This window comes from Eumetopias jubatus, unplaced genomic scaffold, assembly GCF_037043125.1.
Source record: "Eumetopias jubatus isolate StellerSeaLion01/CBP00866 unplaced genomic scaffold, mEumJub1_p1.0 scaffold_23, whole genome shotgun sequence".
Classification (NCBI taxonomy): domain Eukaryota; kingdom Metazoa; phylum Chordata; class Mammalia; order Carnivora; family Otariidae; genus Eumetopias; species Eumetopias jubatus.
In genome coordinates, this window is record NW_028274829.1 from 2981582 (window position 1) to 3000068 (window position 18487).

At 51.8% G+C, this 18487-nt stretch overlaps 1 protein-coding gene across 1 annotated transcript in view; it reads right to left on the bottom strand.

Moving 5' to 3' along the window:
- Positions 1–18487, bottom strand: part of LOC148162098 (protein Shroom2-like) — a 77994-nt gene that overhangs the window by 38850 nt on the left and 20657 nt on the right. The window contains exons 3-5 of the mRNA XM_088020366.1: positions 16715–16846; positions 10687–13168; positions 9286–9383 (exon numbers count right to left, since the gene is read on the bottom strand). Of these exons, the coding sequence (XP_087876492.1) occupies positions 9286–9383; positions 10687–13168; positions 16715–16846 (2712 nt within the window). The remainder of the gene's footprint in view (positions 1–9285; positions 9384–10686; positions 13169–16714; positions 16847–18487) is intronic.

An 18487-nucleotide genomic window follows, 5' to 3' on the forward strand; every position in this document is an offset into this window, starting at 1 on the left:
ATTCCCATCCCTGAAAGTACACTCACGCACAGCCATCCCTTGACCAAACCCGAGGGCTGGCAAACCGTTCCTGTCAAGTTTTCCTGGAGCAGAGCTACACATACTCCCATTAGTACTGTTCATGGCTGCCTCCATGCTACAAGAGTTGAGTCATCACAACATGAACAGTCTGTCCCCCGAAGCCAAGAATATTCACTGTCTGACCCCTTACAAACTTTGTCGACCTCAGAGCTGCTGCCACATTGCTCAGACTTGAGTAATGCACAGACTCATTTTAAATTGACTTTTTTTTCCTGTGGCATTCCAGTGTTGACAGAGTTTTAAAAACTGGTAAGGTCTACACGCCATATAATTTACCCCATGAAAGTATACAATTCAGTATTTTTTAGTATATTCACAGAGTTATGCAACCGTCAGGACTATCTAATTCCAGAATATTTTCATCACCCGCAAAAGAAACTCCGTATCTACTCTAGCAAGTCATTCCCATGCCCCCCAACACTTAATTCCTGGCAAATGAATCTACTTTCTGTCTCTATAGATTCTGCCTACATATGGAATCATGTAGTCTATGGCTTTTTTACTGAATTGTGAAATATGTCTAAATATAAAACATTTTATTTTCCTTATAATTCATAGCTCTTAGGCTAGGAAATACAAAACAAATTTACATGAGAGCAAAACCATAAAGCAGATGTTTAATGCGACAAAGTGACGGGGCTTTGCTGGGAATGAGCTCTTTCTCCTGTGCTCCCAGATCTCAGCTCCTACAGTTTCCCGGATGTCACAGAAGGACTCATTTCACCCATCACTTTTATTTTGACAGACAGTCACAGAGCTCTGAGGGCCTGGCACCTGGCTGTCTTTTCCCTCGTCTAGAGACAGAGCTTGGTTTGCATGAGAATGTGGACAGACTCTTTCCTCCCAGCTAGAGACAGTTCTGTTATTAGCACTGGCAATGAGACACTTCCACACATATCAGGTGTGGTTGTGCACATCAGGCAGAATATCCTTTTATGAACTTAAGGGTTAATATGGAAACAAAGACAGAAAATTATACTCAAAAGGAGAACATGCATATTCCCAAGAATATGCTCCAAACGCTGTTTGAGAAAACCTGAACTAGATATACTTTTCAGGCTACCACACTGTCACTATCCATGCTTGTCTTCCTCCTTCATCTCCCCTTCCTCTGAAATCTGGTGGAGGTGGTGATGATTTCTGCATTGGGAGTGGGAGGAAAGAGGGCTGCTAGGCATGGGGGTGGGGGCACAGACATAAAAGCATGCTCTTGGCTCTGTGTTGTCTTCTATGAATTCTTGGCGGATGTGCAGGTTTAACACATACTTAGAAATATTTGGATGTACTTTAGATTGCTTAAGAGAAATAGGTGGCTTGCAGACCGATTTTCTTTTTTTAATTCAAATGTGTGGACCGTCAGCAAATTTATGAGTTAAACTGATTTGAGACTAGCTACAAGAATCTGACAACCACTTAACATACTGAGTCTGTGGGAAATGAGTTCTGACAGCCAAGTATCCATCTCACATCCCAACTGACGGCAATTATGTTTGAGTAAGACATACTCTTACTGCAGGGAGTGGATCACTTCAAGTTACCCTTCAAGTTAAAGAAAGTAAACCCAGGTCAAGAGTGACTGCTCAACGGGTAGGTGGTTTTCTTTTGGGGTGACAAACTGTTCTGGAAGTAGACAGTGGTGACGGCTGCGTAACGTGAATGTACTAAATGTCACTAAACGATACACATTCAAACAGTAAATTTTAGGTTATGGGAATCTTACACACACAAAAAAAGGGAAGTAATTTAGAGTGACCTCAGAGACAAAGACCAGCCACTGTGGCCCTATGTAGAGATATCTACAAGCCTGTGGGTCTGAGGGGGAAGGAGGTGGAAGAGAGAACCAGATGGCTGTCCAGTCCTCACAGTCATCTTGTGAGGGAGCTCAACATCGGTGGGCCTGACATTCCCGGGTGGTCTTCGGCACACACAATAATTTCAGAGTTCTGGTAGAAAAACAAAGGCCAACAAAGGAAAAACTTGCTGCAATTAAGCTGCCTTCCCCTGGCCCCAAACAAAGTAGCTGCCAGCATTTGGTGCCTCCTTTCCAAAGTTTCTAAAAACGAATGATACTGAAGGTGGCCTTGGGGGTAGGCAGCTGTAAAAGGAATGCATGGACTCAGTCACCTACTGCATCTTCCCTGATGACCTTGCTTGCCCAAACCTTGCTCTTCTCTGTGAAGCAAGTTTTCAGTCTACCAGTATTCTAGAAAGTCCACTTTTGCACGATGCTTAGTCATGTTACCATCCTACAAGAACACTTTCATGCCCTCTCACAAGCTGTACCTTCTCCAAGGAAGGGAACTCAAAGCCAATGTTCACAGTTCATGGATGAGATGTACATATATTTCTTTTCTAGTCTTTCCAAGATTGATTGATTTATTTATTTATTTATTTATTTATTTATTTGAGAGAGAGAGAGAGAAAGAGCATAAGCAGGAGCGGCAGAGGGAGAGAGAATCTCAAGCAGACTCCACACTGAGCTTGAGCCCAGGCGGAGCTGGCTCTCACGACCCTGAGATCACGCCCTGAGCTGAAATCAAGAGTCGGAAGCTTAACCGGCCCTTCCACTCAGGGACCCCGAGATGTGCGTGTATTTCTAACATGGGTTAATCACTCAGGTTTGATTAAGACGTTTGGCTTCATCCACTAATGTTAGGAAAGCCAGCTTAACATAGATTCAGTAGAGCGCCACATTCGGTCTCAGTAGAAGAACAAGAACTGGAGACCTGAGACTTCACAGCTTGGTTCTGGAGTCAAGATGCAAAGCACCTTAACTAGACAATCAACCAGAAGAGCCTACAAAAGTTAAGCGGCAACAGAGACGATCTCCAAAGGAGGCAGAGGGGCCTTCGCTGATGCCTTTGACAATATGAACAGCATTAATACAAGGAGCATTTAACTGTATGGCCGTCTGAATGGGTGCTTCCCAGGCCATGTCAGCCCGCAAGCACAGCCTATAAGGGAGAACCACAGCTGGAAAGACTGAGAGGAGATGAGTGTCCGGTGTGTTTAAATGGATTTCTGGAGAAAGGCAAAAACGCTGATGAGCACCTTTATGCAAATTCAACCAAGGCCAGCCGACAAGGGTCTGAGCTCTGAAGAGAGCGGTCCAGTGGGCAGGAGAGACAAAAGGATGAAAGAGCAGAGGGTGACTGCGTCAGGACCGCTGCGGAGGCCTCTCCATCTGGGAAGCGGCGGCCGTGGCCGGCTGGCTCCGGTGCCCAGCAGGGGCGCAGGCGCAGCTCCCGATGCGGCCGCACGGTCTCCCCGGGGGCGCACCGGAAGTTACGCGAGCGCCGCAGTTCCGGCCGCTGGAAGGCAGAGGGGGCCTTCCGACCGCGGCTCGCGGAAGGCTTCGTTCCCCGGCCCGGAACCCGGAACTCGAGTCTGCGGGTCCGTCTGCGTCTCCTTCCCTCCCCGCCGGCCTCCGCTCGGAACTGGGCGCAGGCAGTGCCGCCTGCCCGCCTTCGGCACGCCTCTTCCTCCAGTCCTGGCTCCGGCTCTCCCTCTCTCCGACCCAGCCCCAAACCCTGTCACCCGCGCACGCTGGCCTCGCCACGCTTCCTTCCAAATAACGTGAAGTCACCAGGCCAGACCAGCATGGAAGCAAATGTGTGGTCGCGCTCCAGTCCCGACTCCGCGTTTCCCAAAGCCACGTGGCTCTACCTGCGGGGAGGAACTGGAGTTACCCCCCGCCCCCACCCCCACCCCCACCCCCACCCCCACCCCCACCCCCGTCAGGGATTTTCCTGCGGCGCCGTTTTCTCCTTTCCAGGAGGGAGGATCCAGGCAAGTCTGCAAGCACAAAGACCACCGCCCAGAGAGGAAGCTATACGCCCCTTGCTGGCTCTGCCCGACGCTGGCTCCGCCCTGGAAAACGGCCAAGCTGGAGTGTAGCCTTGTTACCCCAGCGCGGGCTTCGTAATTTCCCAGCGGAGCAGTTCAGAGTGGAAAGCTTCAGCTGCCCCTTACTTAGCTGAGGCCCAGGAAAAGCAAATGTCTTCCCGAAAGCCACAAATGAGGAGTAGAGTTTGGCTGGGTAATCTCTCTTACTTTGACATCTATTTGTAAGAAGCTTGTCTAGTAACGGAAAAATCAAGTCTCTGTATTCACCTCTGTACGCCAAGTCACCTCTCAGGGAAAACGTACAGGAAGGTGACCCCCAGGTGGGTTTAGCTTGTTTATGAATTTTATACTGAAGCACATTTCCCCTAAAGAACTCGATTTCATACGGATTCAGTTTTACAGCTGTTGCTGGGATTAGCAGAGGACGTTCTCACTTTCGTCCTCCTCGCTCATCTGTCCCAACAAGACACAAGCCTGCAGGTCAGTGCCAGCCCACTGGCGGCAGCTCCTAAAGGCGAGGGCGGAAATGGCTGCAAGGCAGCTACGAGGATGGAACCTGCCAGCGCCCACGGCCACCGTGCTCCACCCCCAGATCTCGTTTCTCCCTTGGTCTCCAGAGCCTCCCCGAACACAGTACTCACTGAACTCCCAAATTTGAGAGCAATAACCGACCACAGCACAACTTCGCTTTCTCGCAAGCTTTAAGATACGATACTGGAAAACAAGTCCACTACCAAATCTATTTTGAGATGTTTATGTCTTGATTCTCAAAGTTATGCCAGGATAGAAAGACAAGCCCATTTCACTGGCTTTTCTGTAAACTGAAATCTTAAAATAAAATTTCAGCACACAGAAAGTACCACTGGATCCTTATTCATCATAACCAAGGACTGAAGCAAGGGCTGTTAGCAGGTACCCATCCATTCATCTACCAGTCCACCCTGTTTATCCATCTACCTACCCATCTATTTATCTACCCACCACCCACCCCTCTATCCATTCATCCACCCGACAACTGGTCCATCCATCTTTCAGTCACTGTGCTTACACAGGGTGCCTTCCCCAAGCTGAGCATGAACGCCCAATTGCCATTTGCCAGGTAGATGTCCTGAGGTAGGCTTGTGTTGTTCCAAGAACAGCCTTTTATTTATTTATTTTTTAAAAGATTTTGTTTATTTATTTGACAGAGAGAGAGAGAGAGAGACAGCGAGAGAGGGAACACAAGCAGGAGCTTGTGAGAGCGGGAGAGGGAGAAGCAGGCTTCCCGCAGAGCAGGGAGCCCGATGCAGGGCTCGATCCCAGGACCCTGGGATCATGACCTGAGCCGAAGGCAGACGCTTAACGACTGAGCCACTCAGGCGCCCCAAGAACAGCCTTTTAACAAGCATCAAGGCCCTGAGGGAGAAACGAACTTGGCTTGTTCAAGGGGTAGAAAGGTAGCAATAAGTCCCGAGCCTGGATGGGAAAGGAGAGTGACAAAGGATGCCCCACAAAAAAGAAGGCCATACAGGGCCTTGCAGGTCATGGTCAGGGGCTTGCACTTTATTCCAAGTGCAATCAGAAGCCATTGCATGGTTTGGGAACGGGGCCGGTTATAATTTAATTTATATTCCGAGACCAGCAAGGAGGTACACAAAGGCGGCGAGAACTTGATGCCAGAGGGTCAGAGCAGAGCCCCTCAGAGAGCAATGTGCTGCACTGGGGAGGTGGGCTTTGGCTTGTGCAGCAAGGTGACCAGGGGAACTGTGAGTCGGATCGGAGCCCCTGCAAGGGGGGTGCTGGAGTGGCAAAGACAGGATTTCCATCTCCATTCTGTTCAGAGGCACTAGCAGCCATCCAGGCCGGGAGACCAGCAGGCAGCATGGGCGTGGGTCCATGAGAAGCAGGGAAGGGCCCACAGACACATCTCCCAGGTGAGCGTCAGAGTCACCCACCTCCTCACACCGCCTCTGCGGAGAATGCCTCCACAGGGGCATATGCACGGAAGGTCAACTCTTAAAAAGTGGCATCACTGAATCACAAGGTGCCTGCAACAGCAGGGCTTCATGTAACTGAACCCCAAAACACCCTTCGGAGAGGTTTTGCCGAATTCCTCTCCTCACCAGCCACACTCAAGGATGGCAGCCTCCCTCTCCCCTTTATTTTAAATGCTCCCACACCAGGTGTGGCTCCATCAGCTCAACGACGGGATATATACTTCCTGAGAGCACTGAGGCAGCTGACAGCCTTGGCTACAAGGTATAAGGCAGAAAGGACATTTCTCCCAGGGTTATGGAGTCATTGTATACCCCAAAACTTGTAAGTTGAAGTCCGAACCCCCAGGACCTCAGAATGTGACTATTTGGAGATAGGGTTTTTAAAGAGGTAAGTAAGGTGAAATGAAGTCATCAGGGCGAATCCTGATCCAATCTCAGAGGTGTTCTTACAAGAGACTGGGCAGAGACACACAAAGGGAACACCACGTGGTGACACGGGGAGGAGGTGGCTAATGTGCAAGACGTGAAGAGAAGGCCTGGGAGAAACCAAACCTGCTGACCCCTTGGTCTTGGGCTTCTGGCCTCCACAAGACTGGGAAGATAAATTTCTATTGTCGATGTCACCCAGTCTGTGGCATTTGGTTAGGACAGCCCGAGCAAGCTGCTACGTCCAGCTTATGAGGTACCCCAGTGAGTGGGGGAGAGAATTCGCAGGAAGCAGACTCCTGTCGGTCACAATACTGAGCTCGGAGAGCTGGTGCAAAACCTCTGAGAACAGGAGAAGCTAGGGGGTGAAGCCAGTCGGGCTGGGTAAAGGGGGCTGCTCGCCACAGGAAAAGCTAGAAGTAAGCAAATGCAATGAAATCTGCTCTCCTGGCTTTGGGTTTCTTTCAGCTCAAACACCACCTGTCTCCCCTGTGACTCAGCCAGAAGTCACCTCACCCTCTTTCCTCCAAGATTCTGAAGCACCACATTATTTCTTACAAAAATTCTACTTATGTGTCATCACTTCTATGGTAAGTACTGGTGTCTCTCCTTCCCACCTACACTGTGAGGTCCTTTGGGAGCAGAACCTTTGTCCTACATATCGTTATGTAGGACAGAATCTTGAACCTCACAAAAATGTTCTCAATGTGATTTGAATGAACAAGTAACTCTTACCTTGATGCTATTATGTTGTCTCAACAGAGTACAATGAAAAACATTCACTACCCCACACCAGTTACCAGATCCGTAATTCCTTTTTTTTTTTTTTAAGATTTTATTTTTAAGTAATCTCTGTGCCTAACGTGGGGCTCGAACTCAAAACCCCAAGATCAAGAGTCACACGCTCTACTGACCGAGCTGACTAGGTACCCCTGTAATTCATATTTTTTTAAATTTTTAAGATTTTATTTATTTATTTGACAGAGAGAGAGACAGCGAGAGAGGCAACACAAGCAGGGGGCGTGGGAGAGGGAGAAGCAGGCCTCCCGCTGAGCAGGGAGCCTGATTTGGGGCTCGATCCCAGGACCCTGGGATCACGACCTGAGCCGAAGGCAGATGCTTAACAAATGAGCCATCCAGGCGCCCCTCATATTTTTTATACACATGTTTATATTGTTTTAAGTTTATGCAAAACATTAGGCGTCTTTAAATCGTTGCATTAGAGGATTTTGGTTTTGGTGAGCAAAAAGAGAGTCCTTGACCTGAATTTTCATTTCTTTTATTCCCAGATTTAATGTTTTAAATACACTACTTCTTACCGATACTTCAGAAAATAAACATTCTTCAAAAAAAGCTGAAAATGGCTTTTCCATGTTCCTGTTCTGGAATTTCGTGGAGTCTTGCCGCTTTTTGAATGCGCACACAGTTCTGAAAATTGCCGGCTCTGCAGCTCAAAAGCAGAAGGCTCTGGAACTAATTTCTTCAGAGTGGTGGTGCAGTGTGCTACGATAAAGGAAGCCTGTGGTCCCTCCTGCTGTTCTTCTTGACCCTCTCGCTATTGACAGTGCCATTTACAACACACACACACACACACACACACACACACACACACACACACACAGTGTACATTATAGCTATTCATTAGGACTCCGCTCACAGCAGAAGGGCTAAGTCCTCTGCAGTGGAAGTGCCGTGCCTAGGGCAGGAACTCAGCGAGCTCTGAGCACCGTCATGACGGCAGCGGAGCCCGGGAGCGGGCTGCGAGAGAAGATTTCAGCTGGTGCCGGGCCGGGACTCACTCAGAGACTCTCGGAGTAAAGCTCTAATTGTGTTTCTCAGAAAAGGCTGCATTCTTGTAGGTGTATTATTCATCGGCCCTTCCTTCTTAGCCAGGGATTCTTGGTTTCAGCCGTGCAAACCGTGAATGGCAGGGACCTCCTACACAAAACGCCACTCTTGCCCCCTTAGAACCACGTAAAGATTGGATGCTGTTGCATAAGGCTGACAGCCCGCAAGTTTTTAGCCCAATGAAGTAAGACCCCGTTACAGAAGGCAAACATTTAAATTGGTTATTTCTGCAACAGAACCTTATGAGGTTAAGTGTTGAAATCTAAATATCACACCGATCACCACTCTCAAAGCGACGGAAAAATCTGCATTCACTTACCCAACTGCGTACATTCACTTCCATGCTTCTATTAGCCCTTTTAAAATAAGGCGATACCACAGGTCCTACAGTAATCTATGCTTTTCTCTCCCTCCCTCCTCATGCGTATCAGGGGCGAGATGACACTGTCTGTCTACCCACCTACCTACTTAACCTAAATCCCATCCTCACTACAGCTAAACAGCTACACCGGCCCCATTCTAGAATGATGGCATACAGCACGGTAATACACCGGGCCGTCCACAATTCTCTCACACGCTCTGATCCTCTTGAGGAGCCCACAGAATTGATTTCTATTCTCACGCTCAAAATAAGCCCAATTTAGAAAGGCTGGCTCCATTCCTTCCGGACTGACAATCCTTCCAGGCAAGAACGATGCGGAGACCACGCCCCAGCAACCCAGCTGTGTACTCGGTCCCTTCAATCGAGCATTCTGGATAAAGCATTTCATTCAAGCACAAGACACTGGATTTCCCATTTTCTCAACAGGAAGAACCTACTGTGCAGAAAACACAGCAGCCATTTCAAGAACGGAAACACGCCACGATGGCATTCGAAGGCGTTGCTGCCCTGGAGAGGGTGCTCCTGCCCGTGGTGCAGGCCTGCGGGCTCAGCTCAATGCGCACGGCGCCGTCTGCACCCGGGCACGCGGCTCGCCGCGTCCACTAACAGCCACTCTGGTTTGGCAAAAAACAGATGCCCCATCACGTTCACCGAGCATTCACCCTCCATCAAGAAGGCCACCCCCGAGATGTCTTCTTAGCAACCCCCAATCCAAAATTCACCTACCTCGGACGGGGATGTCCCTCCTCGGCCCAGACCGCAGAGGAAAGTTCTCTGTGCTCGCCAGGGTCCCCCACTTGCTGCTGGGGTTCGATGGCAGCTTCCTGCCAAGAGCAAGCACAGTGAGACACCAAGTCATCAAGCCGCCTTCTCTGAGACATCTATCATTATGAACCCCCTCATTGTGGGTTTGCCCTGTGGGCCCGGACCACGGAGGCAATGACGCAGCCTGCTGTCTCGTCCTGACACTCGGCCACGGGCCTGGCGAGCTCAGCTCTCCAAACCGGTCTACCAAACAAATGAACGAGACCGTAGGTCCCACTCCTGTTCTGGGCAGCTAGCAGATGGCTGACGTGAGGCCTGTAGGGCCATGGGACACAGCCGGCCAAAGCAGAAACAAAACAAAAACCAACTCACATACAGCCTGTGGCAACTCACTACGGCGGAGCCTCAAGCCCGAGGAATTGTCAGAGTCTGGGATTCTTCTCTCCTGACCGAGCAAGCATGGAGTTCTCAGAGGTCATGCTGCGCGGGCCACGGGCTGGGACACGGCCACGACCAGACTGCCACACGTGCGGCATCTGCAGGCCTGTCAGCACCAGGATGCCACGAACAAACACGCAGTTCTCTGTACACGCACGTACTGACTGTGGTGTCCTGAACCCACTACTGGTTCTTTTTGAAAAGGAACCGCATCTCTCACTGTAAGCATTTTCTTTGAAACGTATAAAGGCAGGTTTAAGAGGCAGAACAGGCAGAGAGAGGGAGCTTGACTCGTGGCAATCGACTATGAGTATTGCTACGAATAGTCTGCTTTTCTAGAAGAGAGCGTAAAGGCAACTTTTACCGTCAGTACCTTACAGAAAATGCAGTGGTTTAACGCATTGCACGTTAGATTACGTTTGCCCTGGAGCAATCTCTAAAAATATTCGAAAAAAACAAAAACCCAAACCTTAAAGAACAAATACTAGAAACTGTAAATGGCCTCAAGGTTTGAAGACTGGCTATCAGACACTGTCTTACCCCTTTACAGAAAGTCCCGCTTTCCATTTCTGAGGAGAACCTGCCGTTTTCTAGAGCTCCCCCCCAATTCTTGGCTTGGCGTTAAGGCTGGGGCACCCTAATCACAGGGAAAGTCAGCTGAAGCAAGAGATGAGGCGGCGGCTGGGGACTCGAGATACGCAAGCAAGGACGGCACTTCAGCGGCCACGAAGGTACCCATCTTCCCCAGGGCCCTTTCACACGAGGCGATGCCACAAGAGCTGGAGCACATAGGTGCTCAAACAGCTGGACACAAGTCACACTGACATCGGGGCATTCTATTTTGGGGGGGCCTCCTCTATGTGCTGTAAGACGGCAGGTGGGGGCGGGGGGCAGCTTTGTCCTTGCTTGCGGCACCAGGCTTACCTGTGTGTAGAGGTCTGTGGACGGCGACGACCGGGACCTTCCATGAATGTACCGCAGCCTCTCGTGCTGCTCCAGACCCGCGTCCAAGATGTCGTCGGCTGAGTGATACCTCCCGGAACTCCTGGCTTCGAGAGCTGTCCTCTGTTCCCGCCAAGAGGCTTGATATTCAGCAAAGGTCCCAAGTCTCTCAGGCGGTTCCAGTTTTCCTACCTTCCCCGCTCTTCTGCGCCCACTGGGGTTTTCTCCAAAGGAGGTAGTGCGGGCCCTCTTCTGGAACCAAGGCTGCGCACTCTCGTACCCATGGCCCGCTGTCGGCGGCCTCTCCAGCTTCTCCTTAGGGAACGCGCAGAGTGCTTGCCTCTGGCCAGGTCTCTGGTGAATGGGTTTGCTTGTTTCCTCAAAGAACTTCCACCTGTCGGCGAACGTGCCCACAGTCTCCTCGGACGTCCCAGGGCGCTGGTGAGGGCGATCATCCCCCGAGAGCCCCACCTCGTTCATTTTCTCCGGTTCAGAGTAGGATTTCAGTTTCTGCTCCAGCGTGAACCGTTTCCGGCCTCCAATGCGGGGAACGTGCGGCACGGCCGCTCCAGACGGGGGCGGCTTGGCCAGGCCGCCCTCCCACACGCGGGCGACGGGGTCCAGATCTGTGCTGTGGTCCTCAGCCCGCTGCTCTGGTGGCCCTGCATAATGCTCAGCTGGGCTGGGGTCCAAGTCACGGCGTTTAAACGACGTGGCCCGCAGGACCCGGGCCTGGGCCTCCTTCACGTGGTCTCTGTAGGTGCCCGTGAAGGACCCTTCTGGGCTGGGGCTGGTGGCACCTCTGCGCTCCACCCTCCAGCCGCCGCCGGCCTCTTCCTCGGCTTCCCCCGCCCCAGTCAGCGTCACCGTGCTTTTGCTTTTCTGCAGCTTGGCTCGTCGCATCTGGATCTCGTTCCTCAGGGTGGTGGCAAACCGGTCGCTCCTCCGTGTCACTTTGCCCACCTGGGCGTCAAACGGTGGCGGCCTCTCTGTACCCGCATCTGGGTCATTCTCGGGCCGGCGCGACCCCTCCTGGGTCAGTGAGTGCAACATAGGTGTCTTGTGAGGAGAGATTGTGCTGCTCTCTCCGTCGGCCCACATGAAGCCATCCGCGGTTTTCTTCAGACCGCTTTTCTCCACGTGGCTGGCTCGTGGTGCTGCCTCACTGCCTGCGGGGCGGCTCTCTGCTCCTCGGTCCGCCGGGTCGGCCCGGGCTCTGTCGTGGGGGCCCGGGGCCTGCTCGCGCTGCGGCAGGGAACTCCGGGGTTCCTGGCCCAGCGGCTGTGGGGTAGGGGATTCGCGGGCACCTGGAGCCACGTCAGGATGCCAGGCCTGCTGGTGGAGTTGCGCCGCCTGGGTGCCGTCCTGAGGGCACTGTCTGCTGACCACACAGTCGTAGCGGCCCTGCCCACCGCTGTCCCCCTTCTGGTTGGTGGCGCCGGGCCGCCCGACCTGAGCGGGGCTGTGCTCCTGGAAACGGTCAGCAGATGGCTCCTGGCGGCCCCCCGGGACGGCCACGCGGGGCTGCTCCCTCAGTGACGTGGCGGCCGTGGGGCCCCCGTGACAGAAGGGGCTCTCGGCACTGTCCCGGCGTGTGTGCTGGCAGCCGAAGGAAGACTGTGGGAAATGCACATCCGTGCCGGACAGAGAGGCCTGCAGCCGGCCGGGAGCCCCTGGGAGGCCGCCTGCCCTGTAGTCAGAGGGCAGCACCCCGCCATCCAGGGGGACGTCCGGTGTGCAACCTGAGCTCCCGGCTCTTCTCCCGCCGCTGGGACGCACCAGCCTCCATGGCTGATCGGCGGCTTCTGCTCTCCAGTCACTGCGGGGCTGGGCGCGGCTCAGGCCTGGAAAGTGCTGCACGTTGGCCGCCTCTGAGAATGGAGGGCCCTGGGCCTTCTCGTGGCTCTTGGTGGCCGCGAAGCTGTCACTGCGGAGGGGGGGCGGGGGCGGAGGAGGGGACGAAGGTGCTTTTCTCTTATCAGGGACATACCAGACGGGCCCAAAATTTGACCTCCCGGAGGTGGCCAGCTTCACCTCAGCACTGTCCTCTGGCCTGGGGCTTTTGCTACCGTCACGGAGCACCCGGGCCGGGGAAGACCCGAGCCTCTCCTCGAGGCCCTGAGGATCGCTGGCGGCCTGGCCCTGCCGGCTGCTGTCCGGCTTGGAGGCCTCCCACAGGCCCACTTTGTAGAGGATGTTCTCTGCAGAGGAGGCATCGGCCTTGGGCAACGTGTGGTCAGGCGTGCTGGAGCTGGTGGAGAATGAGCCGTAAGCCGAGTCCCGCTTGCTCTGGCCGCCCAGGTGGTCGATGCTGCTGTTGGACTTGGCGGCAGACAGGCGTCCGGAGGGGCAGGGCTGGGAAGGCTGGTCCAGGCTGTCGACGCTCCCGAGCGAGCTAAAATGGCCAGACGTGCGCTGCAGATTCGAGGGCTCCCACGTGCCCGACAGGTCATGAGACGAAGAACTGGGAAGGAAGGACCACGGGGAAGAGTCTGCTTTAGAATCAAGGAACAGCGAAGGGAACAATGAGGAGAGCACTGCAATGAATGCAGCTGGCCCTGTGCAGAAACACCCAGATGCCCAGAACTCTTCCCAGGACAGGGTCACAGGACCCGACATGTGACCTTTGCCCAGCATTTTATTATTCCTTTTTAAACATTTTATTTATTTATCTGACAGGGAAGGACAGAGAGAGAGAGAGAGAGAGAGAGAGAGAGAGAGAGAGAGAGCGTGCGTGCGCGTGCACAAGCAGGGGGAGCGGCAGGCAGAGGGAGAAGCAGGCTCCCCGCTGAGCAGAGACCCTCACGCGGGGCTCGATCCCAGGACCCCGGGATCCTGACCTGAGCTGAAGGCAGACGCTTCACCGACTGAGCCACCCAGGCGCCCCTGCATAGCATTTTAAAGAGCAACTCTGACAAGAGGCTGAAGAGACCCAGCCTGACCCACTCGATGCTCTTTCCCCAGACAGATGCCTTCACACGCTAGCCGTACAGTCCTGCGCTCGGGGTGCCAAAGTCCACAGCGGTCACCAGCAGGAAATGCCTATGTGAACGCTTCCATCCTCCGTCACTGAGTATGGTGGCTGGCAGACCACAGCCCATGAGAACAGGTGTTAGTTAAATGGTTGGGGGGACAGGGATCAAAAGACCATTTTGTGACCCAAGAAAATGACAAGAAATTCAAATCTCACTGCTCACAGGTAGAGTGTGACCGGGACCCAGTCGTGGTCATTCGTGTACACAGTTTGTGACTGCTTCTGAGCTGGGGACCTGCAGTAGACACGGGCCCAGGGAGCCTAAAATATTTCCTACGTGGCCCTTTACAGAGCAGGTTGGTGGACCCCAAGGTTGAGCGTATGAAAGGGTTCTTGTCTGGACGACTAACAAAGAAGAAGCCACCCAAATGACAACAACTTTCACATTAAGAGGGGAAGTCCAGGGGCGCCTGGGTGGCTCAGTCGGTTTAGCATCCGCCTTCGGCTCACGTCATGATCCCAGGACCCTGGGATCGAGTCCTGCGTCGGGCTCCCTGCTCAGCGGGGAGCCTGCTTCTCCCTCTGCCTCTGCCGCTCCCCCTGCTCGTGCTCTCTCACTCCGATAAATAAATAAAATCTTGACAATAAAAAATAAATAAAAATGGAAGTCCAGGGATAATGTGACTTTTCCACACCTAAATATTAAAGGCATGATGTGATAGAGAACTCCAGCCACAGACTTTCTCAGCAAAACCAAACACTGCTGGGCGCAGGGGACTAATTATGCCTGACAGAGTTCATCGGAACTATACCCGAATGCCAAAAATACAGGTTCACAAGTAGGACGGGGTCTAAGAGAAGGAAATGCAAAATCAGGTTTATTGCTACAAGCTGGGTGATACGTTCATTAAGGAATCCAGTATTCTACGAGGTAGTAATAGCGTATATAGGAGGCTAATGGCTTTCCGTGGCTAAGCTCTTTATCCAGACACGTTGAAAATGTTTTCGTTAAAGTTCAACAAAGCTGGAAACTTCATGCTTCAAGGTAAAAAAAACAAAAAACAAAACTACTACCCACAACTGTTGCTAACTTTAGGTTTGGGGAGCACCATGATCTCAAGGCTCCTGGGGACAGTGAAATTTTCCTGAAGGGAGGGGACTGTTTGGGTTTCATACCCTTCCCTGTAAGGACACAGCAGGTGACTTTGGCAGAAATGGAGCACGTTCCGCTCCATCCTCCCACCAGTACGCTCTGGAGATGATTTGTCCGTGAGATCTTAAGTCCAAGAAGATATGAATAATGCTAAGCACTGTTTCCACACAGATGTGGGCCGCATATGTGCTTCTTTAATCAAGAAACCATCAAATGGGCTTAATGGAATTCCTATTACATTAAGTCATTTCAATAATGAAATGAAAGACTTTTTTTTTTAAAGATTTTATTTATTTATTTGAGAGAGAGAGAGAGAGAGAGAGAGAGAGAGAGAGGGAGCACGAGCAGGGAGGAGAGCGAGAAGCAGGCTCCCGCGGAGCAGGGAGCCCGACGCGGAGATCGATCCCAGGACCCTGGGACCACGACCCGAGCCGGAGGCAGCCGCCCAACCGACTGAGCCACTCTGGAGTCCCCAAAGGCTCACTTTTCACTTAAGTTTTAGTACTCACCTGAGAATCTGTGGTTTCTCAAAAACACTCTGGACTCCAAATACCACCATCTCTTGTCACTTTAAGTAGGTAATGCATTTGAGATGTATTTCCTTCATAATTTTACAGCAGACCAGTATTTACTAACAATCAAAATAGATTTTGAGGGGCACCTGGGTGTCTCAGTTGGTTAACTGTCCGACTCTTGGTTTCAGCTCAGGTCATGATCTCAGGGTCCTGGGATTGGGCCCCACGTCGGGCTCTGCGCTCAACATGGAATCTGCCTGACATTCTCTCTCTCCTGCCCCCGACTTGTGCGCACGAGCACGCTTTCGCACTCGCTCTCTCTCTCAAACAGATAAATCTTTTTAAAAAAATTGATTTTGAGATGGTTACATTAGCTCCATACACACTGGCACAAATGCACTTACAGAACAGACACGCACGCACACTCACAAACACACAAGCACATACATTCAAGTGCATGTGCACACACGTTCACACACACGTGCAGAAATCCTAAGTGTGCACAGATACATACACTCACTTATACACGCACTCACACATACCCAAACCCACGCTACTTGTTGCTACCGTCATCCTTTTAATAGGAGACTTGTGAGGACACTGGCCACTGACCCAAGGTGATGAATGACTAGTGGGAGCCTCCTCAAGCCAACACCGCCACGGTGCTGCCACATGCTTGCCTGATACATTAGCACTTCTGACTCTGAAATGTGGCCACCAGGCCGACCAGAACTCCCTCTCCTTCCCCTGACCTACAACTCCCATCATCGTGGTCTCACGCTCAGTGGGAAAACACCACTAGGCCCTCAAGGCTGGATACCACCCTGGCATGGGGGCTGGGAAGCCTTGGTTTCCTCTATACCCCCACCACAAGAGAGCCCTGGGGGTCGGGGAGAGGGTGCTGATGTTTAACAGAACCGTCTGGGAGCCTCTGTGAAATACATTTGCTGAACCCGTAAGTAGCTCCTGCCTTCCAATCTACGCATAAAAGTCTCAAAAGAACGGAGGTGGCTGTGGGCAAGTGGGTGGCATGGCAGCTGTTCCACTCAGGTCAGAACCACCAACTCAGCTGGCCCAAAGGGATTCAGCGCAAAAAGCAAAGTCCCCAGGCTCCCGATTTATTAAGCGATATAATGAGAAAGCACACTTGCTCATCCTTGCTCTTGGTATTTCAGTTTTTGTTTTCAAGGGTTGGACACATACCCATTCTGAAAAATTTAGAGAGTTTCACCAGTAATGGGGTTCATGGCTTTTCCTCATCAGAAAAACAAAATCATTCTGAAGTGGAGAAAGGTGCTATCATGGCAGGGCTGGGAAGTCATGAACACCGTCGAACCCTGTCCATCCTGGTGGGAAACCAGTGCCTACCTGGCATGGTGTCGGCTGTGCCAAGAAGGGCAGGCACTGGCGGAGGGGAACGGCGATGCTGACGTCTCGGGGTGGCTATCGGAGAACTTGGTGGCATGCCAGGAGTGGGGCCTCCAGGTCACCTCATTCTTCCTGAAAAAGAACGCAGACGACTCAGGGACCTCAAACAAAGGACAACTCTGCGCCAAGATGGGAGTGCAACGTGGAAATAAGTCACGGCGACTTCTGCGTGATTCAGACCATCGCTTCCAGGGTGCTTCCCACTGTATCTGGACATGAACATAGTTTTAAAAAATTTTTATTCATGCAGAACTCACCCTAATGCAGAACGAGAAGCACGGGCTTCAAAATGTGAATTAACCCTTATTCTTCAAAATGTATTCGCAGTAGTAAATGAATCTTGTTGTCCCCTCAGCCACCAGCAGGACCCCAGACAGACTTCTGTCTTTCTTGTTTCAGCACAGCTGTGCACACAGCCCTCAGCCTCCTTGCGGAAAAGAGAACGCACTGGAGAGAAGCTCAGTGAGTGCCCAGCTCAGCGGGGTCACACAGAGTGTAGAGCGCTTCTATTTACTCACTTACCTAAACACAGACATCTGGACATGCACTAAGGCTAGTAGATGCGTATTCCTTCCTCCAAGCGTCCCAGAGTGTCTGCGAAGTCAGCTAAGGGTCCTCGTTATTGGAACGTGATGCCCTCGACCAACAGGCTGCAGCCCACTCCTGCCAGGGCTCCTGAACGTCATCCGCAGCCTTGGCCTGGGCTCCTACTGCACGGTCCCCACCACCCCATGGGGCCTTAGTGTTTTGGCTGCACTGCCTGGGTGTGAGAGGGGAATTTTAGTCGGAAATCCGCAGAGCTGCCACGGAAATGTTCCAGAGCCCCCAAGAGGAGGCTGCGGCGTGAGGAGACCCACCCACACCGGGGTCTCCCACTCCCCACTTCTCCAGCGCGGGACAGAACCTGCTCGCTGCGGACAGCTTACGGCCCCATCAACAACACAGAAAGAACTCAAAAGGAGCCTCATTAGGTACTTGACAGAGAGCAAACATTTTTCCAAGCAGGCAAAAACATTCAAGGATATTACATAATAAAGAATATTAAAAAACCTGAGGGGCGCCGGGGTGGCTCGGTCGGTGAAGCGTCTGCCTTCGGCTCAGGTCATGATCTCAGGGTCCTGGGATCGAGCCCCAGGATGGGCTCCCTGCTCAGTGGGAAATCTGCTTCTCCCTCTGCCCCTAACCCCTGCTAATGCTTGGTCTCTCTCTAATAAATAAAATCTTAAAAAAAAAAAAAAAAAGGAAGAAATCTGAAAAGCATTTATAACACAAACCTTCTGACAACTCATAATTAATGAAGAAAAATATCTGGGTGGCAAAATGTGGAATGTGTTGACTTCAGGAGTTTCCCCATGAACAGAAGCATAAAACAGACAAATTCATCACACCACAGAAGTAAAGGGACTGAAAACCGAACTGTATCTCATGGAGTTTCTCAGAATCCTCATAAGAAAGGTTCTGGCCATGGGAATTTCATTTTCAGATGTCTTTTTCTGTGCTATCAGATCCACAATTTGTTTCATCTTCCTTTATAGTTAATTAATGAAGGAAAGAAACTAGATGGAGGGCGGAGGCAAAGGGAAACAAATAAAAAAAGGAGCCTAGGAAAGGAAAATGTGTCATCCTCTGCGGCAACATCTTTCAACCCTGCAACTGGCAAGACTGGGGTACGGGCTGGCTTACTGGGACAGCAGTGCGGCAAGCGTAAACATG